The sequence below is a fragment of the Spermophilus citellus genome (assembly GCF_964194105.1).
Source record: "Spermophilus citellus genome assembly, chromosome: 14".
NCBI classification, from domain to species: domain Eukaryota; kingdom Metazoa; phylum Chordata; class Mammalia; order Rodentia; family Sciuridae; genus Spermophilus; species Spermophilus citellus.
This window is the reverse complement of record NC_138194.1, coordinates 76,563,959-76,590,062: the sequence shown is the minus strand read 5'-3', so window position 1 is coordinate 76,590,062 and position 26,104 is coordinate 76,563,959. Positions and strand designations below refer to the sequence as shown.

The 26,104-nt window shown below is 33.2% G+C and overlaps 1 protein-coding gene across 1 annotated transcript in view; it reads right to left on the bottom strand.

Annotated features, from left to right (window-relative positions):
• PKHD1L1 (PKHD1 like 1) overlaps nucleotides 1-26,104 on the bottom strand; it is a 141,818-nt gene that overhangs the window by 13,572 nt on the left and 102,142 nt on the right. The window contains exons 59-72 of the mRNA XM_081266473.1: nucleotides 25,115-25,288; nucleotides 22,516-22,619; nucleotides 21,546-21,675; nucleotides 20,632-20,753; nucleotides 19,649-19,739; nucleotides 16,318-16,466; nucleotides 16,117-16,239; nucleotides 15,487-15,598; nucleotides 15,290-15,406; nucleotides 10,574-10,739; nucleotides 7,535-7,767; nucleotides 7,149-7,316; nucleotides 4,018-4,175; nucleotides 1,039-1,174 (exon numbers count right to left, since the gene is read on the bottom strand). Of these exons, the coding sequence (XP_081122599.1) occupies nucleotides 1,039-1,174; nucleotides 4,018-4,175; nucleotides 7,149-7,316; nucleotides 7,535-7,767; nucleotides 10,574-10,739; nucleotides 15,290-15,406; nucleotides 15,487-15,598; nucleotides 16,117-16,239; nucleotides 16,318-16,466; nucleotides 19,649-19,739; nucleotides 20,632-20,753; nucleotides 21,546-21,675; nucleotides 22,516-22,619; nucleotides 25,115-25,288 (1,983 nt within the window). The remainder of the gene's footprint in view (nucleotides 1-1,038; nucleotides 1,175-4,017; nucleotides 4,176-7,148; nucleotides 7,317-7,534; nucleotides 7,768-10,573; nucleotides 10,740-15,289; nucleotides 15,407-15,486; nucleotides 15,599-16,116; nucleotides 16,240-16,317; nucleotides 16,467-19,648; nucleotides 19,740-20,631; nucleotides 20,754-21,545; nucleotides 21,676-22,515; nucleotides 22,620-25,114; nucleotides 25,289-26,104) is intronic.

Here is a 26,104-nt window from a genome sequence, read left to right as displayed (position 1 = left end):
ATATGTGAAAAGGGATAAAACTGATTCTCTTAGCTTTTCAAGAAGTAAGATAGCACAATGGTTAAGTTCATGAGTTCTAGAACTGGACTCTGTTCTTGCCCTGTTTGCACCAGAGTTGAGACTTCTATGAAATATATACCCCTACCAAGTTCATACCTGGAAGCCCTAATCCCCAATATGCTGATATTTGGAAAGGGGCCTTTGAAGGGTTTAGATAAGATCATGAAGGTAAAGACTTTCTGACATGTAGGAATGTCTGTGGAAACATCAGCTATTTGTTTTATTAGTCAAAATAGACTTGTTTTATAAATGGCAACGAGTACAGGTCACTCATAATACTCCCAAGTTGAGTTTATATTATGGTCTACAGCATGCATTCATGTAATGGTGAGCCACGATTATGGATCACATCTAAAAATGATGATCAGTAACACACAGAATGGCATATCTGATGCTAATGTCATTAAAATAATCTTGTTTCACATAAAAAGACTTAAACAAGCAGAGAATGAATCGTGGTTTTATAAGTATTGCTAAGTGAGTAAGTGTATCCTCTACATGTATTTCATTTAAGCCACATTTACTTTATCATATTTACTTCCTAGTGTTAAGATAGTGTTATACTAGCTTTCTTGGCAATATGCCTGGTGACTACCAACTAACTTAGGTTCTGACCTCCATGAAATAGAAGTAAATAAGAAATAAAGTACTAATTTTCTGAGCAAAATTTCTTTGGATATAGGAATAATTAAACTTAATGTATGTCAAATGAAAACTTCAGGGAGCAAAGGCAGCCCATCATTAAAAAAAAAAAGCCTTTTATTTTTATGTGTAGATTGATGGGTTCCATCAGGAGTAATCTTTTAGGACACGACATACATGAACATGTCTTAGTGTTTGGTGGACCGCAGCCAAAAACTTATTTTCTCCTGTATTCATTAATAGCTAAGGGATTAAAAATGTTAATGATAAAACATTGCAAAGAATTTTATTAGTAACACAAACAATCATGCGTACTGCACTTTTCTGAGAAAATACCTGTGTGCAGATGCTTATTAAGTTTGCAGTATTTTTGCTGGGTGTTCCATACTGTATTTTTGGGACAAACCAATGAATTGTTCACATACACATCCAAACGCTGAAGTGTGGAATAAAAAATTCCTACTAGAACAGCCTGTTAAAAATAAACATGTTTGTGTTTTAAAAGATTAATGAAACAGCATATTAGAATTTAGCACTTAAAAATGTCCTTCAACTATATATACAGTCTGTAAAATATTAAAACTAAGTTTTGTGGATTTAGGGCAAATATTCAACTAAATTTTAAAAACAGGCTAATGTTCAGCTATTCATTCAGATGTTACAACCTAACTCTTAATTGACGACTCTCTGTAGAACATTTTAATATACAGGAAAGAAATTATTAGAAGAGTTATCACTGAGTTAAAGGAGGGTTCCTTAAAAAGACAACAAAGTCCAATTCAGGCTTTCAATTCCAAGGGCAGAGAAAGGGAACACGTAACCATGCTCTGTATTATGGAGTCACACAAAATTGAATACTTAATGTTGAAAGAAATGTTTATTGTTGATAAAAGTTTGTTAGTAAGACTTAGAAAAATCTATCACAAGATTTTGTTCAATTTTAGTGTTTGTATTCTCTCCATTTTGTGCTATCAAACATGACTACAAAGTAAAGAGACTAGCTTTTGCAACATCAAGGAAAGATTAATTGGGAATCTTTGGGAATCTTATTTGATATTATCTTGAGTGGCAGAGAATATTAATGGTCACATTACTTTGTCATTGCCATTTTTAATTTTAAAATTAAAATATTATCTTAATAAAAAAAATCAAAAGTCATGTTCCTATCTCAGCCTGGTATGAGTGTAGCTGTAGCAAAAAATCACTGCCTTCTTTGAGCTTATATCCTAATGAGGTCAGGGAGAATCGATAACAGAAACATTAATAGTGAAGTCTGAAGCATATTAAAAGGTGCTAAGTGCTATGGAAAAAAGAAAAGGTAAATCATGGTAGGAGAAATTGGGAGATTCAAATGGTGGGAGGTGATCAGGATAGGTCTGTTGAGAAAATGGTAATTGAGGAGAGGGGGAATTTAGCCATCTAGATTATAATGTTCTAGGCAGATGAAACACCTGAAACATACTTCCAGGTGGTAGCATGTATGGTATACTGAGAAACAGCAAGAAGCTCAGTGTGCCTGGAGGATTAGAAGAAGCAGCCAGGGAACTAAGGGATGGGGAAATTCACATAGGGTCCTGAAGATTTTTGTGAAGACTCTGACTGTTGTACAGTGAGAGAATAGTGGGGAAATCATTGCAGGCTTTGGGGCAGAGGAGAGAGCTGATTTGTGTTTGGCCAGAGAAGAGATCTGATGGTTTGCAGGTATCTTTCTGTCTACTAAAGTGAGAATAGAGCATAGACAGGCAAAGACAAAAGGAGGAAGACAAGTTCCCTGCTTTAATACAAGGAAAGGATAATGTTGACTCCACTGGATGGCAGCAGTGGAGGTGGTGAGAAGTGATCAGATTGTGGATATTTTGAAAGGAGACTAAGCAGAATTCACAGATGGATTGGATGAGAAATGAAAGATTAGAGGGGTCAAGAGTAGTTCCCAGGGCTGGGGATATAGCTCAGTTGGTAGAGTGCTTGAAAAAGGACCTGGGTTCAATCCCCAGCACCACAAAAAAAAAAAAAAAAAAAAAAGAGTGGTTCCCAAACTTTGACTTAAGCAACTGGAAAGGATGGAAATTTCTATCACCTGAGAAGAAGCAGATATGTCTCTGTTCCTACACTCCTGAATTCACCCTTTTTTGCATCATATCTTCCTGTTCCTAACTTTGACTTAAGCAACTGGAAAGGATGGAAATTTCTATCACCTGAGAAGAAGCAGATATGTCTCTGTTCCTACACTCCTGAATTCACCTTTTTTTGCATCATATCTTCCTGTTCCTAACACTCTGGGATTTTGAAGTCTCATACTCTTAGAAAAGAAAATCTAAATTATAGAACTACCATTCAAACTCATACTATTTTTCTCACTGACATAGTGTGTATAAATTTAATATCCCAGCTGAATTCATTTTATAGCAAATATTTGACATTATCAAAGATATCTTTTATGGTTTGGATATTATGTGCCCCCCAAAAGCTCATGTTAGACAACATGAATGTTCAGAGGTGAAATGATAGATTATGAGAGTTGTAACCTAATCAGTGGATTAATCCATTTGATAGGTTAATAATACGAATGTATTACTGGGAGGTAACTATATGCAAGTGAAACATGGCTAGAGGAAGTGGGTCACTGGGGGCATGCTCTTGAGAATTATATTTTGTTCCTAGTTCGCCATTCTTTCTCTGCTTTCTGGCTCTGATGAGCTGAGCATCATTCTTTTCCACCATAATATTCTGCCTCACCTCAGGACCGAGTCAGCTAACTAGGAACTGAACCTCTGAAATTGAGCCCAATATAAATTTTTCTTCCTTTAAGTTGTTCTTTTCAGGTAATTTGGTCACAACAACAAAGATTCAACAAAATATTTAGAGTAATATGCTACAATCTCTAAAGTAAATTCCAACGATATTTCTTTCTCTTTCAAATACACACAAACACACACACACACACACACAGCAATGAAAGAGTAAATATATAATATTCCAAGTGTTCATTTGGGATGTATACTATTTTTATGTCAAAATTCAGGTTTGCTTGCTAATCATACATCATAGGCATCACTGTCATGCCTCATATATGAAGCACCAAAATCCACTGAATATTTGGAGGAGGCATATTTGGTATCTGTATATATTTTCAGGCTGATGAAAGCTGTGAGCTAATAATATTTTTAGTAGTAAACTAATGGTTCTTCAAAAATGATCTTTAAGACTGACAGTATTCATCAATCTCATTTAAAGAGACTGATAAAATCCTTAGCAGATAAAAATATTTGCAGATAATATTATTTTATTAAAGACATTATTTCTATCCTATCTTACCTTATTGTGGTCAACATTAAGTAACATCAGTCGAAGATTCTGAGGACTGGTACCAGTGAAGTAGACTTCATAAGATTTGTTTAGAGCCACAATGCTGTGAAACAGGGACAGTCTTCTCTGACATGTGTATGCAGCACACCAGCCATGATCCTGGGGGCCTAAGTCCATGCAAAATGAAATGTCATGTTCCTATTTATGAATATTACTAGCATAAAATAGTAAAAATAGCTGTATTTAAAATAAATTGCGGTGGTTAATTTCAAATATAAGTTCAGCATTTTTACCCATATCCACTCACCATCAATCTAGCCATCCCAAACTTTGAATAAAAAAGGAGGACAAGGAAGCAACTTTCCTATTACCCTGTTTTTACAATGCCTAAGGTTAGAGGGGTAAATTAATGTGTTGATGAAGATTTATACTGGAATGTCACTGGGGAATATAGTAGATTTATATGTATCTCTCATTTAACAATAATTTTCAAGTCTCACACTGTGAAGAAGAAAAATATTTGATTCTTTCTCTTCACTATCAAGTGTGAGTTTGTAAAATCCAAAATCCATTGAATATTTGGAGGAGGCATATTTGGTATCTGTATATATTACATACCTATAATGTGTGTGATTAGCAAGCAAACCTGAATTTTGACATAAAAATTAATGTACATCAAAACCACTTTTCTCAGGCTCTATGCTAGGATGTATGATGTAACAAAGTCATTTTGTTAGAAATAAGGGCTGTACTCAGAAAACATGAACATTTGAATGCCTGAACCATTGATTCATTAATGTGTTCTTTCTTTCTGTATTAGGGAATGAATCCTGGAGGCACTTACCCACTGAGCCACACCCACAGCCCTTTTTAAATTTTGAATTTTAAAATAGGGTCTTCCTAAGTTACTTAGGGCCTCACTAAATTGCTAAGATTGGCTTTGGACTTGAGATCCTCTTGCCTCAGCCATTTTAGCCACTGAGATTACAGGCTTGCACCACCATGCCCAGCTTAATTTGTTCTTTCACTTTCTTATTCATTAGTTAGTTTGTAAGTTCACCAAACATGTTTGTTTTGATCTAGTCTTTAATTTTCCTACATTTTAGTTTTCATTAATTTGTTAAAGACAATCACTGCAGCTACTATTGGGGGATCAACATGATTGATGAACTGAAGCCATCTTTAAATAATACTCCATCAAATCCTCTAAAAACCTAGGATGCTTTTTTTAAACCTGACTCCAGGCATTTTCAGAACATGTATAACTTGATTTTCAGAGCAAACTTCTCTATTTGGTTTCAGTGAAAACACAGTGAAGTATGGAATGATGAATTTTCTTGATGTATTTATTCATTATGTCTACTGAATTTTCTAGCTTGCTTGGAAGCATTATCAATATTTATGACTAAACTTCAATCGAATTTTAAATCAATATAAACTTGTAAAGCTCAAGTATAGCATAACCTTTCTCTTAGCATACAAAATATAAACCCTAGTTTGAATATAACTTCTTTGTGTGTTTTGAAAATAAACATAAAGAAGCAATGTCGGTATATAAAACGAAAAGTTTAGAGTGACAAAAAGTCATGTTTTAAAAATAGAGTATTAATATTTGAAAGGAAACTTTGATGGTATTTAGTAATTTTACCTTGGGGAATTTTTCCCCCACTTGGGCAGCCCAAGCTTCAGTGATTCTTGTAACACTTTTATGAGTTTTCATGCTATTATCATTTGCTTAAGATTCCTTTAAATTGACAGTCACTAGTTAAAGTTAAAATTCTTTTCAAAGAGAAATGTCATGTCACTAATGAAAACTTATATTCCCTGTCAGAAGATGGAAATGTAAAAATATGATGAAATGTTTCTCCACTGCATAAAACAGAACAACTTGAAAACATCTGTTCCATTCCTCCATTATTCACTACTGATCCTCAACTGTTGCCCAAATCTCTGCTTTGTAAATTCTGAAAATTGGCATATGAAATTGACTTGACTGTTGTCCAAGTCATGTTCAGGTGGGACAAGTAAGGGGAGTATTAAAAACATGAAGCTTTGGAATATCCCTGATTTATTTCATTCTATTCTCTTTAAAAAGTTTAATGCATATTTCTGTGGGGTATTGCTGAATTCTAATTTGGGGGGTATTAGGGCTTAAACCCAAGGGGAACTTTACTACCATTGAGCTACATACCCAGCTTTCATTTTATTTTTGAGACAGCACCTCATTAAGTTGCTGAGTCTGGCCTTGAAATTGTAATACTCCTGCCTCAGCATCCAGATTCTGGAATACTTTGATACTCTTTAGGTCACTACCAGAGAACAGAAATCTGTCTCATCCAAGTTACGTGTCCCTTCAGTTCTGAGCCTGATTACTAACTAATCTTTGAACCCAGTGTCATTTCAGTGATATGCAATAAATCCATACCTATGTTTTCAGTTCCTTTTAGGATTTCATCTTATTTATTCAAAAAGCCTTGGTCTTCTAAATAGATCTGCATCTTACAGAGATCATTATTTGCCCTCTGTACTAGGGTCATCTAAGAGCACAGTGAAAGGAACCTGGACTCTAAACCTTTATGAATTGATCTCAAAAGTCAAAGAAATCAAATATGAAAAAAATACACTGGATACAAAAAAACTGTCTTCACAAGATTCATGGGAGTGAAAAATGATTAAGCTCTTAAGTAGTCTAAATAACACATTATATATTTTTAAGTTTAAGTATGGCAAAATGTTTTTTTTGAGATATTTAAGACAATTTTTCTTTAAAACATCTATATTATCTCATTAATAAATGTATTAAATTAACACTTCTTCTTCAAATGGTTAATTTTAAATAGTCATCTTTAGCTGGGCATGGTGGCACACACCAGTAATCCCAGTGCTCAGGGGGCTAAGGCAGGAGGATTGCAAGTTCAAAGCCAGCTTCAGCAATTTAGCAAGATGCTGTCTCAAAATTTAAAGATGGGGAGGTGCTAGGGATGTACTTCAGTGGTTAAGACCCCTGAGTTCAAACCCCAGCACCCAAAAAATTAAAATAAAATAAAATAGCTGCTGTGGCCTTCCTGGTTGGGAACTGCTAAAGAGTAAAGTCTCATACAATACATTGAGTAACTAATTCACTTACACTATTCACCTACCATTAATGAGATCAACATAACCACTGCTTATGATGGCCACTGGTGAAAGTCTTCGTGTTTCTGTGTCAGTATCCAAGCTTTCAATAACCATCATTGCATATTCCATACCAAAGCACTGATAGCTCTGCCATTCTGGAATGTATTTACAGGTAGAATCTCTAATAATTCCTAGAAACATACATAAATGCATTTTAGAAGTAACCTTTTTGCAAAATATTCACATACCTTATTTTTGATATGAGATTAGCAAAAAAAAAAAGTAGAGCCTATACATTATTGGTTAATTTTAAATCAAGCTTTGGAATAGCCCATTATAAAAATAGCACATTATAAAAAATGTGTTTCATTTCATGAACTTAAGTCTAACAATATAAGTTCCAACAAACCTTTATAAGGTGCTTTCTCAGTGATAGGAATTCTACTTCCATTCAAAAATGTGAGCATCACCTTAGGAATTCTGTAGTCTCCAATTCCTAATTGACTATTTCCATTCCACTCATATTCTGCTTGAGGTATCACTGAACCAGAATTCCCTAAAAAGGAGCCATCTATATCTTTAAGAAAAGATTTCCTTTTGGCATCACAAACCATGTCTACACAATCAGATGGATTCACTTTACTAGGAAAAAAAAAGAGGAAAAATGAATGATTTAGTGCATTGTGCAAAAAAAGCAAGATGAATATATTTGAGTAGTTGACAAGAGAGTTTAAAAATATTGATTGATCAAATCCTGCTTCAAAAGGATTTAAAGTGGTACCAAGTAGCATATACAATTAGCATTGTAATGAGGTCTGCTTTTCCATTGTACTGATTTGTTTCATTACCATGAATTCATTAATATTTCAAAATGACAAGTTGTACCTGTGGGATGTAAAATTAGAATTCCAATATGCTATCCCATAATTGTTGAATGATAGATTTCATTTTGTACATGGTTCATAATATACTAACTTTGCCCTATATAGCAGGTGAATGGTTAGTCTGTTGTACAAGACATCTGAAATCCCTATCTGAGCCAGGAAGTCTTTATTATTTTCCCCTCCCTTTTTGTCTTTAAAAATTATAAAGTATTGCTTTATAATCTAAATATTTTGTGAAAATTCAGCCTCTTCCTATTCTGAACTTGTAAGCTTTTCACGTATTACAGATCATTGAATAATCTCATAGACCTTTGTCTATGCATAGACAGATACACTTAGGTTGTGATTTTTATGCTACATATTGATGACTATTCTGTAGATTACTATAAGAAATGAAGCATTATAAATGTGTCATGCAGTTCAATCATATATGGTACATTAACTTCATCTTGAGTTACCTGGAGTGTTGATTGTTCCCTGCTATAATAATAAAATAGATGCCAAAGTGCAATGTATCGAATATTCAAATTATATACAGTATACAGAGAATACCATGATACAGACTGTGAAGAAATATATTTCATATCAGAGTTATAGCAATTGTGCTATAGGAGTGGAAAGCTCAGATCTTATTAGGTTGTATCTAGCATATCTCTCCTTTTTAGTTGTTGTGAAAGGAACATGAGCTGTAAGTTGTCCCTTACTGCAATATTCTAGTCTGTAAGAAGAATTTTAATGAGCATTTCTGTTATTCGTGTGGTCTTCGTATTTGGGTACATGCAATGTGCTTTTGGAAGGGAATTTGTGAGTAGACTGTTTGGTGGCACACTTTTATTCCAAGGCTGTGAGCTTAGTTAAGATTCACAGAAACAGAGCCTGAAAGGTGGATTTTTGTGTGAGTTGTGGAAACAGCACTCTCAAAAGGAGGGAGAGAAGCCACCTGGAGAAAAATAAAGAAGATGACTGTGGTCTTTAGGTTAGTTTCATTCTGATTCCATGGAAACCTCTGCAACTTGAAATGCATTACAGTAATTTGAAGTTATTACTATAAGACACAGAGCCAGCCTTATATTCCTGAACTGATTGGTACTGCAAGGTGGCTTTGGATAAAATCAAAATTCTGAAAAAAGCAGGCAATCATGGGCTGTTATGAACCAACGTTTAAAGCATTACTTAATAAAGAAGATCTGAGAGAGCACCAACAGCATCCACTAGAAATGTGGATCTCAAAGGATTTGTTATATTAAAATATAATATTAAAAGCATAATATTTTCTTAATTATCTGAATATTAAAATTATAAATTAAATCTGAAAGATTCAATGTCAACTAAATAGAAACTATCTAGTGAGGAGGAAGGGCTCTATTGATCCAAAAAACAGTGTAGTTCAACAATTATTAAATTGGTAAGTGTTGGGCTATCATCAATGTAGAATCAAACTACTTATGAAATATTGCATTTTTTGAGTAATGTCTATTTAATTACAGAGAATTATTCCTTTTTTGTCCCCTAAACTGAAAATGGTCAAAGATTTCTGATAGAATTTTTCTTTCTTCCAATATTGTTTACATCTAAATTCCTGGTCTATACTAACTGTAAAAAACAGCAGTACTGGTTTTGTTCTTCTATGTCATAGAATCTAAGTGACCAGCTTCTATAAATATTCTGATATCAACTGATTTTGTAAGTAGAAAAACCACTGTTTCAAGTTTCTGTGTATTTATAATCACGGTGATTAGAAAGACTGATATTTAATTTCCAAGCACATTTTGGAGTGCCTGTGATAGGATATTTGGAAAACAACAGGTAGCAAAAATAAATAAATAAATAAATAAATAACAAAAAGAGAGGAAATGAGATATATCTTATCCTTTAATAACTATTAACAGAGAGGTATCAATGTAAAATACATTTCAGACCCTGTCTGATCTTTTATATTTAATGACCTTCCATCTTTGTTGTTTGTAGTGCTAGGGATTAAGCCCAGACCACGAATATGCTAGGCAAGCCACTCTATCACTGAGCTACACCCCCAACATTTTTTAAAAAATTTAAAATTTGAGACAAGATCTCTACATTTCCCAGGCTTTCCTGGAACTTCTGATCCCCCTGCCTCAGTCTCTAGTAGCTGAGATGACACAGTGTAGTACCATGCCCAGCAACGCTGATGTTATTGATAATACATAGAAATAAAAGTGAAAATATATATTAAAGCCCAGTGTTAATATATATTGGCTTCTTTGCAACTGGGGAAACTTAGATTTAGATTATTTAAAAAACATTTTTTTTAGTTGTCAATGGATCTTTTATTTTATTTATTTATTTATATGCAGTGCTGAGGATCCAACCCAGGGTCTCATGCATACTAGGCAAGCGCTGTACCACTGAGCCACAACTCCAGCCCTTAGATTTAGATTATTAAATTCTGAATTTTTAAAATTCTGATTAAAGTTTTGTAGAAGTTAGTTATTTTAATATACAATTTTCTCAGCTCTTTAACAGAATAGAGGGAGAATGGAAAATTATAAAGATCTGAAAAAAAACTGAGTTTTCTCATATTTTACCTTATGTCAGGCCTATGTATAAATATTTTGGATTGTTCAATAGTATCAACCAGTTGAATATTCTTCACATGGATTGGGTGTTGTAAATCCTCATTTAAAGGATTAGTAATGAATATCACATTAGTTTCCCCTGAACAAACATTCTTAAATCCAATGAATGTTGAATCTAAAACATAAATAATACAAAAGTAATTATTTTCTCTGGAGAAAGCAGTAAAACAGATTCATTTCGTGAACATTTCATCTAACACATCCTTTGCCACTTTTTTGTACATGGAGCTCTTCCCTGATATGGTAAAAAACAAAAAAGTTACCATTATTTATGGTAAAGTATTGCTGCCCTATATATACACTACTGGATAATCATCTCCCACATATTCTCTCAACTTGGCTCTGTGACTTAGTTTGGCCAATGGGACAAGAGTAATTGACAGAAATCTGGAGAGTACTTGGGTATTAGGGCTGGCTCTCTCTTGATGCTCCTGGGAATATTTTAAACATATGAGTAAGTACAAACATTCTGTATTAGTTGACTTTGCATCACTATGAACAAAATACCTGAAATGAACAGCCTAGAGGAGTTATTTTGACTCATGGTTTAAGAGCTTTAGTCCATGTTGGGCCAACTCCATTGCTCTTGGCCCAAGGTGAGTCAGAAAATCATGGTGGAAGGGCATGGTGGAAGAGTACTGCTCCTTTCATGGCAGCCAGGAAGAAGAGAGAGAGGAAGGGATTACAAGGAAGATGAACCCTTCCAGGGCATGCTCCAGTGACCCACTTCCTTCAGCTATGCCCCTCTTACCAATATTTACCACTCAGTTCATTCAAAATAGGATGGACTAAAACTCTCATAATGCAATTGTTTCAACTCTGAACATTCCGTCATTAATACAGGAGCTTTGGGGAAATACCTCACATCCAAAACATAACATACTCCCATCACCCCAGTGAGTAGACAGTATTGCTGAGAGTAAGCACCAACCACTCCACATGAAAGTAAGACTATCCCTGACTAAGCAGGCCATAACCATTCTGTAACTGGATGGCAGTCTTATAGAAAGCCCAGTTAAAAACAGCAGAACAACTAACTACGTGGCTGAACAAGGCTCAAATTTCCAGTCCAAAGACCATGAGCTAATAAATGGCTCTTAAAAGCTTCTAAGTTGTGGGGGTGGTTTGTTATGCAGCAAAGCCTAACTGAAACACTATTTCACTCTTGGCTTCTTTGCATATTTCATGTGGAAAAAAAAAAAAGAAAAATGATTGAATCCAAAAACTCAATCTCCATTGTCCTTAAAATCCAGTAATTCAAAATACATAAAAGCAAAAGGTGGCCTCTAAAGTTCATAAAGTAGGTATTGTAATATACTACCCTTATTAATTATATTTTCTCTTAAGAAGAGATATTATATATGAATATGAATCTATAGATGAGTATTAATCAAATGCCACAGTAAAAGATGCTGTTTATATTTTGCCTAGATCTCTTTTACTGGGGCAGTGCATCCAATCCCTAGCTCTTCTTGTAAGTGTTGGCTAAAAAACACATATAACTGTCTTCTCTAAAGAATTTCCCTTGGTCACTTGAGAGTCTCTCACCTCAGAGATTATGTACTCCTCGCCACCATTAATACAGGGATAACTATGACTGACTGGTAGGAGATATGGAAGACTCTTAGGAAAAATATAGAGTGTAATTTGTGTGCCACAGCTCTCTGAAATATCAGATAGAAGTTGGACTCCAGTTGAGGATATATACTTGCTTAGCTTTTTCCTATAACTTATCCTATTTCTCTCATTTTCTCACTCCTAAAAGCATACTTTCAATAAACTACTTGCATAAGAATTTCCACTTCTGGTTCTACTTCTAGCAGGTGGATTAATCTGTAGAAGTGGGTATAAAGTACACGTATTGCTTACAGAAATCATTCAATACAGAAGAATTCCTGGGAAACCAATGGAATAGAATAATTTTTCAGTAGATGTCAGCCAATCTTTGTCCTTAGCTATCCCAGTCATTTCCAAATAGACTCATGAACTGAGTAGCCTTGGGGGTGGAGATAGAGGCTCTGTGTGGATTCAAAACATGGGACTCCTTCTTGGAAAGGTCAATTGAGTTATTTCTACCACTTAGTGTCTGACCTGAATTTCTCAGCACAGAAAACAAAGTTGAGTCTTTAGTACATTCCTCATGAAGCCAATTAATTAATTAAATTGAAATTGATTATATCGGATTTACTCTACCCTGGAAAGGGTAATAATTCATATTGACTGGTATTGATATGTATTCCTAGTATGAATTTTCCTTTATTGATTATAGAAATTCAGTTAAGTACTACCATGCTGAGACTTAACAAGGTGATCAAATTACATGGGATTCTCCACAACATCACCCTGGACTAATAAACCAGTTTTGGCAAAATGGATATAATGGTGGGCATACAACAATGGGATCACAGTGGGAAAATTGCTCAAGTAAAGTACTACAGCATTTGGAACCTGATAGTCCAACAGACTGATAGAATAGTCTCTTGGAGGTACAACCATGGTTGCTAGTTTTAGAAATGACAACCTGGAAAAATATGTTAGTAACTTAAAACCAACAGCCATTATATAGATATAGAAAACAATAGAATACATGGTACCAAAGTCTAGAAGCAGGAATAACCTTATGTCTGGAAATCTATTTGGGAAATTTGGCTTTAATCCTACAATTTTATTTAGTTAGTTTTATTTTGATTATTGTTATTATTATTATTAATATTATTATTGCAATGCTAGGGATTGAACCCAGGACTTCACATGCTAGTCTAGCTCTCTACCATTGAGCTACATCCACATCCCCAAATCCTACAATTTTAGATTATATGCGTCTTGAGGTCAGGGGGCTCAGAGGGAGAGTGTTTCCACCAGGGCATATAGTACATGTCCCAATAAACATAAATCTATGGATACCTCAGGAAGCCATATGGTCACTTTGGTGACAAATAAGGCATTTATCATCTAGGAGAGGTAAATGGCCCTAGTCACTATGGAGAGGTAGGCCTACCACTACATAAGGAAGGCAAGGAATACTTACATGATCCACTGGGGTATATGCCCAGTGTTAGCTATAAATAGGCAAGTACAGAAATCATGGTTTCATAAGGGACCTTTTAATAACAGGGCTATTCTACCAGGCAAGCTATCTTGACCAACAAACTTGTTAGCTAGGGAAGGAAATACAGAAAGGATGATGGAGGACAGATATGTATCACTTATGATCAGAAGACCAGATTTGTGTGATAATATCCTTCTTAAAACTTTCCCCAGAAATTGTGACCATGTAGAATAAACTTAAAATAACTGGTGGAACAAACTTCATACAACTAACTTAACAAAAAATGCAGGCAGACGAAAGTGGCCCTAGGAGTGAACTGAAAAGGATATAGGCTAGCAAACCCATCTCCCATCTCTAAGAGTATTGGTTGTTAACTGCTCAGAGCTGTCATCTTTTTCAGAGAATTAGCTTTATCCAAATGGGAGCAACATCACCCAAGAAATTAAAGCCTTTCCCATGGTGCAGCTATATCCAACCACTGATTAATATGGAGGTACAAGTGTCCACTCTTCATCCCCCAAATGTAAGGCAATTTTTTGGCAATTTATATTCCAGAATTCTCTTATGGCATCAATTGACGTTATATTCCAGCTTTTACAACATACTTGCTGAACAACTTCCCTTACTTTCTCCCTCTTCAGTACCTTTCCCTCGAGCATTCTTTCAATAAACTGCTAACACAAAAATCCTCATCTAAAGTTCTGCTTCCAGGAAATCCAGCCTAAGTCAACCATCTTTCATATGCTGTCTTTTAAGTCAATGGCTTATGAAAGAAGAACAGTTATTTATGTTTCTTCCAGTAATTTTACTTTTAAGACTCCATTTCATAAGGAAATTTTTAATGCTATCTATATATTTACAATATTTTCAGGATATATTTTTTATTTAAAGCAATATGTGTTCAACTAAAATCTATGCAGCATGTTATATAATGTTCTCTGAGGGTATTCTCAGTGCAAGAATCAGTAAACAATGATGATCACATGCTTAACATTTCTGAGACCTAAAGTTTTGAGGAATAATATGTCAAACCTTATATATCTAATTTATGAACCACTTCATTCAAAGAAACACTGGGTTAAATTAACAGGGAAGAGAGACTTGTGAAACAAACAGTGTGGCACAGTATACTTAACAGGTAAAATGAAAATGATGTATTCAAACATTCATTTATATATAATTATTTTAAATTTCTAAGGAGGCCATCTGTTTCAGTGGACTTTGTGTCAGGAGAATTTTAATTCTAGCTCTGCCAATAATTGTGGCAATTTCATAAGATTCTTAAGTTCAGTTGTAAAAGGAGACAGTAAAATATCATCTTACTTATCTGAAAGGGCTTTTGCAAATGATATTAAATCACTCTACCAGTGTTATTTTATGTTGTTTTGGAAGAAAAATTAAATGCCATTCTTCAATACATAAAATATTTTTCTGGGAAACCATTCTTGAAATTGCCCCTGCTGTCTAATTTCTTTTCTTAATATTATTGAGAGATTCATATAAAATTCATTTAAATAGTTTTTACTTAAAATAAAACATTATTAGTTATGCAGCACTTTATATATTCATTACAGAACTTAATTGTATGGATTCATAAAGTCTGTGTTTAAACTTGCCTGAGACATCCAAAAGGCCACTGATGGCATTGTAACTCATGATCCCTGCATGGGGCTTCCGGGGTGACATGTTATGAGCTGAAGCAAAGGTAGGCCAACAAATCCCACTTCTTCCACCTTTTACAGAGAGAAAAAATGTTAAAAGAATGTGAATATGCATTTATGTGAACGTCAACATTGAAATTTCAACTTTTCACCTGAAGGAGGTCTGGAACTCCGATGTGCAGCAGTGAGCTCAATATTGGGATCATCATTAGTTAGAACATCAGAACAATTAAATTCAGGGCTACTTCCAACAATTAATGAGCTCTGTTTTTGAAAAAGTCAAACAATATTGTGTTAATAACAGTGCTTCCTAAAATAAAACCCAATAATCAATAATATTGAATTCTACAGTAGCAAAGCAACAACCATACATTTTAGAAATGGATCATACTTTAAACAAAGATGAAAAAGGTCTGATTGCTGCCCCAACTGGAATGATACTCAAAGGAAGAGATATAATGATATAATGACATGTTATGTTTCTGTGATAGCAATATATCCAAGGCACTGTAGGATCTTGAAGTGAAGGAGGTGTTGTCTTGAAACACCTATGCTGTTTCAAGAAAGGCTTTATAGTAAGAGTGAAAATTTAATGAACTGTTGAAAGATTAGTAAATGAAAAACAAGAATAGGTGAGGGAAGGCAGAGGAGAGGTACGAATAAAGTTTTTTGGCAGAGGGCATGATGGCAAAGCCAGAGAGGTGTGGAAGTCAAGGAGATTATTTTTATTAAATAGCTATTTTATTTCAATAACTCTCCCTTTCTCCTTGTTCATTTCTTACCTTAACCTGTACTGTTTTACTGGAAATTTTGTGAGAAACAGCAGCTGGCATGTAAATCATTGAAAAAATAGCCATTCCATTATCAACCAGAGTCACATTATAGATACGCACACTCTCTGTGGTCTGCAAAACAATTTGGATGTTACATACTGCTAAGAACAATCGTAAAAGAAAATAATCACCATCTTCAGTCACATTTACCTGAAAGTAAATTCCATAATCCCAGCATGTCCAAATAGTAAATCCCTGTATAAGAGAACATCCAGGAAGGCCATCTTGGTTCATATAGATGCCATATAAACCTCCATGGGCTTCATTGCCAAACCAGTTTTCCATGGGATTAGATTTTCCTTGACAGAAAATACAGACACTGATAATTAATATTACAAGTGTGCTACCTTGGCTTAATAAGCAGTATCAAAGTTCATAAAATTTTATGTGTGTGTATATATACTACATATGTATGTATATATATGTATGTATATATGTATATGTATATATATATATATATATATATATATATATATATATATATATATATATTTCCAATGTAAATTTTAATGAGATGATCTAATGTTTTTATGGCTTACTCTACTTATTCTTTAACTTTATATAATTTGTCTCTTCACTGATACTCAGTATAATTGGATACTCATTTGTAAAAGTTTGATTTAGTGTTAGCACTCTAATTATTATATCTGTTTAGACAACTATGAGTTTTATTAGAAAGAGGATGGGGATTAGACTCAAACAAACCTAAACCTGAAATACAATCAAACCACTTGCTGTCTGTAAATGCTGTCCCTGCCCACTTCTTTGTTGCTGGCTCTTTTTGGTCAGACCATTTTCAAGAGTCACTTCCTTAAAAGGTTCTCTCTGACCCCTTGATTCAAAATAGCACTTCAGTTACTTTATATTGTCTTAAAATCTTTTCACTTGATATTTTATTTATTATTTGTGAAGTATTATTTTTTTCTTCCTACTAGAATGTAAGCTTCACTGGAGAAAACGCTGTGTTAGGCTCATTCATCACCATCATTCCTGAATCCTGAACAAAAATTAAGAGATAGGTGCTCCTTAAATATTTTTTTAATTGATTTTATTTTTTAAATACATGATAGCGGAATGTATTATAATTCTTATTACACATATAGAGCACAATTTTTCATATCTTTGTATAAAGTATGTTCATGCCAATTAAATAAGTATCTTGTTCCACCTGGTGAATACACCTGTGTTATTTGTTCTCCACTGATCTGTAGAATTCAAATAAACAAAAAACCAACATTATTATTATATAATCTGAGATATGATACTTTACCACATAAAAAATAAACAAATAAAGGTACTGTGTCCAACTACAACTAAAAACAAAATTAAAAAATAAAAATAAAATGTATGGTAGATCAAAGATAACTTTATACTCATCAACAGTATTAAATATTTTTTAATTGTCACATGCAGGATCTGGGAAAGTTGTTTAACCTTTTAGAATCTTAGTTTCTTTGTGCATAAAAAGTTTTAATGCCTAATTCAGATTTTTTTTCCCAAATGAAATGAAACAAACCACACAAGGTGTCTTGTAAATACTCTCAGTAAATGAACCTATATGCTCATTATTAATATACAACAAAATTAAAGTGGGTCTTAATGAAAGTTTTATGTATGTCTGAATCAGATCAATAACCTCAATAACTAACTTCATCTCCAAATATGCATAAGTTGAATGACTGTCTTCACAGAGTAGCCAATGATATTTAGGACAGCTGTCTTGCTTGGATCCTCTGGTATCTGAATTCCTTCTGTCTTCTATTGATTTTCCCTTTTTCCTAGTCGTTTGAGTTTTATGTTTTATTTATGACCTGCCTGGGTTCAATTTTGTTCCCCCATAAGAAAATGCTTACATTTTTCTCTCTGAACCCACACAATATAGCCCATATAAAGAATGACTCTTCCCCTGAACCTATCGCTGTCCCCTTCTGGCAACGCAGACTCTTGTCTTGGATGGACTGGATAAACTGATAAAAGTTACAGAAACTTAATTCCCCATCCGTTGGTAATGTTTTGTATTTCAATTGCTATAAATCCAAAACCTTCTTATAAACATTCTCAATTATTTAGTAAGATCAATATAATCAGTGAAAACTGCATTACATGGCATTATATATATTAGTAAATATTCATATTCAAAGGCCATATTTGATTTTCATAAAACCATTAAAACAATGTCTTAAAAGTTGAGAAATTGCAGATTTTAATTTTTTATGTCAACGAAAAGCTACTTTGAGTTGTTAGAAATAAATATTTAATAAGAGCATATATGAAGGAATCAAATATACCAACAAAGTTGTTTTATTTCATTGAAATCTCTTTTGGACAATAATAAAATTAGCTTGTCAATAACTTTTGAACTGATAGAGAAAATACTGATCCAAATAATCTTAAAAATAACTAACTCCTTAACTGGTATACTAGTAAAAACAGGTGAATCTTATGTAAATTATACCTAATAAAGTTACTAAAAATGATGCCAGCTGAAATTTTTTAAAATCAATTCTAAAAGGCACATATTTTTTTTCAGAGAAAGTCCTATTTCATTTAAGTTTATAAATAGATAAAGCTGAAAGTATCTTATAAATGGATTATACACAATCAGCATTATATATCCCATTCTACACCTGCCACTTATTCTGAAGATTTCTCCATATCACACACAAATCTTTCTTACCTTCTTGCTTAAATGGGTCCAGGGCTCAACTGTTTGACATATACAACTAGACCTCCATTAAGGGACACAGAGTGGCTTTCAACTCTCTGCTAGTATAGACAATGATGTGATTAAAAAAAAAACTTGTTTACAAATCATTTTTTAAGTATGTAAAGGCAACTAGCTAGATTACTAGCAGTGGAAATGCTAAGTTAAAAGTAAATGCACAGATAAATTTTGATAGCTATTGTCAGATTCCCTTATGTGGAGGTTATTTTGTTTTGTCCTTCAACTGGCAATGTGTAGAATTTCCTGCTTCCCTGCAGCCTTGCCAAAAGAGTAGATGTTTGGTTAGTTCTTGGTTTTTAATAATCTAATAAAGGTATCTGAAAACTATTTGTGTCATTTGGCTTTTTTATGCATCCATGTTTAATACATGAATAGTGGGCATTGATTCTATTAAGGCAGAAGCATAGTGTCATGTCCCTACAGTATTTATCTTTATTTACCACAGAAATGTTATTTCTGTGCAAGTGGTAGTGGAATGAGGTGCTCAATGTTTCATTACCAATCAAATCAAAAACCAATGTTGCTACTGGGTTTTTTAAATTCTAAGCTTAGAAAAACCAAATTTTCCTTAAAAGCCTAAAAAGATTTTTATTTAGTCTCAATATTTTTTATTTGAAATAATTGAACTTGTTGAGTTTTTTTCAGTGTCCAGAAGGCTGACATATCACATACTGAATGAACAAATAATAATTTTTCATTTTAACCACATTTGGACAAGTTATTTCCTAATTTTAGTGATTCTACGGTAAGACTTACTTGAGCAAGGTTCACCATCAATGCGGTATCCTGCTCTTCCAAATCCAGCAACTACATTATTTTGTAAGACTGTATTGGTCCCTTTATTTATCTAGCACAAAGATAAATACTTTGGGTTAGGTTATTACACAGTTATCCAAGGAGAGCAAGCATATAACAACATACTTGTGAAAAACTTTAATTATGATAACACTTTTCAGAAGAAATTATTCACTCCAATTAAAATCATCACATCCTTAATAGAAAACGGCATTAAGCAGATTTTAAAAAATCTCAGTCACAAAATATATTGAATATGATTCAACATTTACAAGCTGTAGGACAAATTCCAGTATTATAGGAATATTACAATGATGTTATTACTCTTTTAAGTCATATTTTATTAACAATTTGATCAATTTATTTTAAAAAGACAAGGCAATTAGCGTGTTCTGTAGGATTCACTGGTGACATTCACTGGTAAATGTTGAACTCAAAATCTAGGTTAGCACAGTAAGCTGTCAGAGTGGTAGAAATGAAAGTATAGATGGCAGAAGTTTGTTTCTTATTTATACTATCAGCAAAACAATAAAAAGGGGGGAAACCCTTAATTATTTAAAACACTCTTAACTTTCCATATGGGGGAGGAAACTAAACCAGGGTTAAGAAGTAACATGCACAAAGCAGTCAGTCAATTAGCTGCAAAGAGAGCCTGTACTCAAACTTGAGAATGATAAATAAAATTGGGGAAAAAGGAAATAAGAGAACTATTTAAACCAACAGATACCAACTGAAAGAAAAAAAAAAAAACAATGGCTATCAGAATTCACACAATATATTTTTAAAAGTTTATTCACTTCTTCAGTTAACGCAAACATTTTATTTATTAGTTCATCAATCTCTAAGGAAGAAAAAACTTTCAACAACATTTTGGGATTGACAATTCCTACATAAATTATGATTATAATTATAATTTTACATAGTTATGAATTTGTTTTCACTACCTCAATAGCTGCATGCCAAAGAGTTGAACTTAAATCTTTTCTGTTCTGATAGGTTCCTGGCCAAATAGAAAGTGCAACCAAATTTCCTCGGACTCTGTTGGCATCCCCCCATATTCTTATGCCTATAATAAAAAACAGAAAGAAAGAAAAATTCCCTCCAAATACATATGTTAAGTTATAATCAATACTATCAGATAAGTATAAATAACCTTGCTTAACCTGGTAATATCTTTCGTTTTTTCATGAAATTATTTATCTAGTTAGAGTCTGATTTGATTTTAGAGTGAATCTGCTGAACACTTTGATATTGAACTCTCTATCCCTTCAACAAACTACTAGAATTAGAATCTTCTGGGGTACTTGTAAAAGAGGTGGGTTCATAGGTGTGTCCACCTCACATTTTAACAAACATGGACTTTTATGTGCATTAAATAAGTCTGTATTATGTTGTATACCAAAATGAAACAAAACATACTTAAAATTATATGTATATATTTTTAAATAGATATTTAAATATTTTTAAATACTTTATCTTTATTTGTGATTAATCTTTATATGTGAGGAGATTTAAAAACATAGTCATGTAAATGCTTAGTGATTAGATAACCTACATTAGGTCGCGGTCTGGTAATAATTCTTCTGTACCCTAGGACTGTACTCTCCAGATAGCCATAGCCACATGTGGCTATTGAAATGTAAATTAAGTACAATTAACATTAAAAATTCAGTTCCTCAGACACAGTAGCCACAATTCAAGTGCTCATTAGCTACATATGGCTTAGTGATTACTGCATCAGCAGAGATATACACCCCTTCCACACTCATGGAAAGATCAGTTGGACAGCATGGCTCCAGGGTTTACAGATAAGATTGCCTCAAAAGGACAGGCTACTCAATGGAAATTATTATATTACCTTCCCCAACTGGAAAGTGAATGATGTTGTCATCTATGTCTAAGCCATCTGTCCCGAACACACCAATCGCTGGGGAGAAGCCATGGTGAAAAGCACAGCCTCGAATGTAAGATGAGCCATGGTCTTCAATCTACGAAATACCAAGACCCAGTAAGCATTAAAAATGCAAAATTAAAATATATTTAAAGGAGGTGATTTCCCAGGTCTTTTGATAGCGGATCTTTTCATCCTGGGAAATTTTCATGTGTCTTGAATTGATAATTAAATAAAACTAAAGACATATGCTTACTATCAATGCAAATTTGAAAATCTCTCAAGTTCTTTTTTATGCATACATATTTATGTTATCACCTATGAAATGCTAACTTATTAAAATTATTTTTCATAACAGTGTATTTTATGATGAATAGTGAGAGTTTTCTTTCTTTTCTTTTTTTTTCTTCTTATTACCAAAAATAGTCCTCTAGGCAAGGGGTCACCATTTAGATGTCTACAAGAATGAGTCAGTGAGCTGGTTAGGGTTTTCAACTTTAAACTTATAAAATTTTTTATTTCTACTAAGAAAATACGCTATTTCCCATTTTCCTTAAATCACCAGCCCTCTCAAAATATTTATTTTCTCACTTTTGAAAACATAGATATACAGACATGCTTATACTTGAGAAATGTAGGAAATATTTTAACAGGAATTGCTATTCTTGGACTTGACAAAAATAAAGTGGAGATATGAACCATTATTACAGATGTTTAATTATATTACTTTTCCTCTGGTTTTTACTGATGTTGAATAAATGCATGAAATGAGTGAATCAAATGCTGCTAAGTCTAAAAAGTTAATGGGTAATATATCCACAAAAGTTTTATTATAATAGATTATACGTTTAGCTACTTGAAGATTCGGTTACTTAGTTAAGTTAAATAGAAGTCCAAATATTTTATTTTGAAAATATGCAAAAATTAAAGTACAAACCTGTCCTAGGTTAAGAAACGTTACAGCATATCTTGGATCGGTGCTATCCCTGTAGCCATCTTGACCACTGTGATAAAATTCCACATTACTTATTCTTGCATTTCCTAGGGAAGGAGGAGATAAAAATAAAAATTTCTTAAAACAAATAGAATAAAACATTTTTGAAAAGTTATATAAAACTCTTCAAATTTTCATAGCTATTTTATTAGCTTTTCTTTGCTCCTTTAATCCAGAAAAGGCAGTATTTCTCAATTGCTTTATCCATTGTCCCTCTCCTTAGACATTTTTTCCTTGGCAATCTTCCTTCCCCATGACATTATAACATTTTAATTACAGAGATATATCATATATCTGTTAATATACAGTGGCCCATTGAACGATCACAAACTATTGCAATAACGAAGTTATTTGTCCCAGAAGAACCAATTTTCTACCCCTTCAGGATAATATTTCCCTGTTGAGAATGCATACATTAAGCATGAGATATAATTTACCTGACATATCAGTCTTGATTCTATAAAGAGCTTTTAAGGGCATTATCTTTCAGAATCTCTTTCAGGATATATATTGCCAATTATCCACTAGTCATTTTATAATAAGTACCATTAAGGTAACAAGAGAGAATTTTTAGATTAGTTAGCAATAGCAATAACAATCCATGTGAGATTACTCTGTGTCAAATGCTATGCAATGGCTTAACAGACAACGTATGGTTTAATTTTATAAAGCATCTTATGAGTTAGAAACTTTTATAATCTTTATCTTCTAGAAAAGGTAGTTGAGGCACAGAAATTTATGCCTGAAAAACAACAGTAAAGGATAGTCCTTCTTTAAAAAACTGATATATAATAGAATGTACTGAAGAAGAATTGTGTTTACTAGAAGGGAAAAGTGAGTCTTGAAATTCAAGAGTCAAATACTGAATGTATGATGGAGAACATAAGAATAATAAGATGGAGACAGAGAAGAAATGGTTACTACAGCAGCCTAGCATCCACAGATGTGTTTTCTTTACTTATATCATAAAACTATGTATAGGACCCAGGGAAGGTTGGCATGAGAATATTGTCCATCATAAAATTTGAAATAAGACACAGATTAGTATCCAAGTTCAAAGCAATACCATTCTTTTAATCATCTATTTCTTGATATTTAAAGATGGATAATATTGATGCCATATCATTATGAAGGTTAAATGAGATAATATGCACTTTATATTCAGCATGATGCCTGTATCTTGTACCATAATCATCATTACCACCATCGTCATTATTATCAGGTAAACTTCTGTTGGTAGATTATGACCAACAGTTAGAAGTTATATTGATATAGCTCAACATAAAGATTTTCTAAAATTAAAGCTGTTGCTAAATAAAAGATGCAATATTGGAAATAAGAGCAAATGGCCTATTCCTGGTACCTAGATTATGGGATCCAAACATTAGCTTCCAAAAAAAGAATGAGGGATACTAAGAGAAAGAACTGATTCTGAGTTTCAGAAAAATAGTACACTTTGTGCTTGTCACATCATAAAGTAAGACTTAGAAATACCAAGTCATGTCAAAAGGATTTAGGCATCAACATGAAAAGGTTCTGAAGACTGAAGATGAGATATTTTGAGTAATACCACAAAAACAATCACACTCGACTAGAACACACAAAATATATTGAAATCTGTGAGCGCATAATGATACCAATAACAAAAACAACACAAGTAAAAACTCCTTGTCTCCTCTGGAGGATGCTTGGAATCAACTCATTTGGAAAATAGTCAATATGAGGAGAGAATCAAGCCTTTTCCTTGCATTTCCTATATGAACTGTCCTTCAAGAAGTGTTGTTTAGGGCAACTTCTTTTTATAAGAAGTATTCAAGATTACAAATGAGATGTGAGTGGTAGAATTAATATGCCACCACTTTAAACCTCAGTGATTTACTGAATCTATGCAATGACTGTTAAAGATAGCTAACAGCACACAAGAAGAAATGATCAGACATGTGTCTACTGCTGAAAAAAATATGCCAGCAGTATTGAAATATTCTTGCCTAAAAATTGAATCTGAGTCTGATCAAGTCTCTAGTTCTAACGCCTATGGTAAGGCATATAGGAGAGATAGGAACTTTAAATTTCAGAAATGTAATCACTAAATTCCAAATTATTGGAAAATCTATAGGATAAATTGCCCAGGTTCTTTTGTGAATTTCTATGAAAGAGAAGTGAATCAGATGGATGGCACACACCTATAATCCCAGCAATTTGGGAGACTAAGGCAGGAGTTTGATGAGGTCAGTCTCAGAACTTAGTGAGACCCTGTGTGTTGTAGATATTATAAAATGATTTCTGTTTGGGAAAGATGTTGGCCTAGCTATTACTTGAGGTTATTATTAATTTGATAATTTCTAGTGTCTATGAAGATAAAATAAATAGTCAATAATAAGGAATTCACTTGGAGGGTAATGTCTGAACTACATAATCACTTTTAATGTTTTATTTTTCCATGTTATACTTTGAAGAAGTGAGAAATATTTAACAAATAACAAAAAATAGAAGTGATAATGTTATATTTCATTTAGAAAAATAAACTGAATATTATACCAACCTTTAAATGTCATCATATTTCCAGTGAATGAGCTGACCAGGATGCGTGCACCAAAAGAGTCCTTTGTCCAACCTGGGTAATCTTCACCGATTATTTTGATGTTTCTCGTCAGTATGCCAACATCAGCTGCTAATGAGTAGCTCTGATCTGTTCCAGGGACTTGGTATCTCTCAGCTGCAACAGAAGGACAGTCAAGTGCTGATAATATCTGGCTTTAGTGGGTTCTTTACAGTTCACAGGCTAACCACCTTTCTAGCATGCCAAAAGTCAACATACATGTATGAATTTATTGGATTGGCATTCTTAAACATAGATAAATGGCAGACTGCAATCAAGACATTCTTTTATTAATAAACTGAAGAACAACCAAAATTTTTTTGTTTATACCACAAAGATTATTTTTTAAGCAATTATAGTTAGTGCTTAACAAGACTTGAAAGTAGTGTGCAGTCACTTTATATCATACATTAAGATGCTTTTGTGCAACAAATTAACTTATTATAATTTAATATATGAGAAAATGAATTAAAGATGCAAAAGAAAAAAAGATAAAAAATTTACCCAAGGCTCTGAGGAGAATTATAAACATAGCTATTTCCCCTGACACCTGTATCTTGATTTGCTCCACATTTCCTGAGGCATGTTTGTATCGACCACAATTTTTTATAAATATGTAGTAGCATATCAAACACAATCTTCACATTTATGTCTTAATGATTGGAAAAACAACCTAAATTACACTTTCTATTTCTAGAAATGTTATTCAGAACTTTAAGGATAATAGGTTCATTTCAAGCAGAGAGAAATGTCTGGTATTTTAAATGAAATAATATATCATGTGAAACCTCAAAATACAATTGCTTTATGGTTAATTAGACCAACTGTTTTACAAATCATTATAACTTCATAATTAAGTGTTCTTCAACAAAACATTTTCCTTTTGATTTAAAGAAAATATGTGATGCAGAAAGATAAATGCACGCGTGCCTC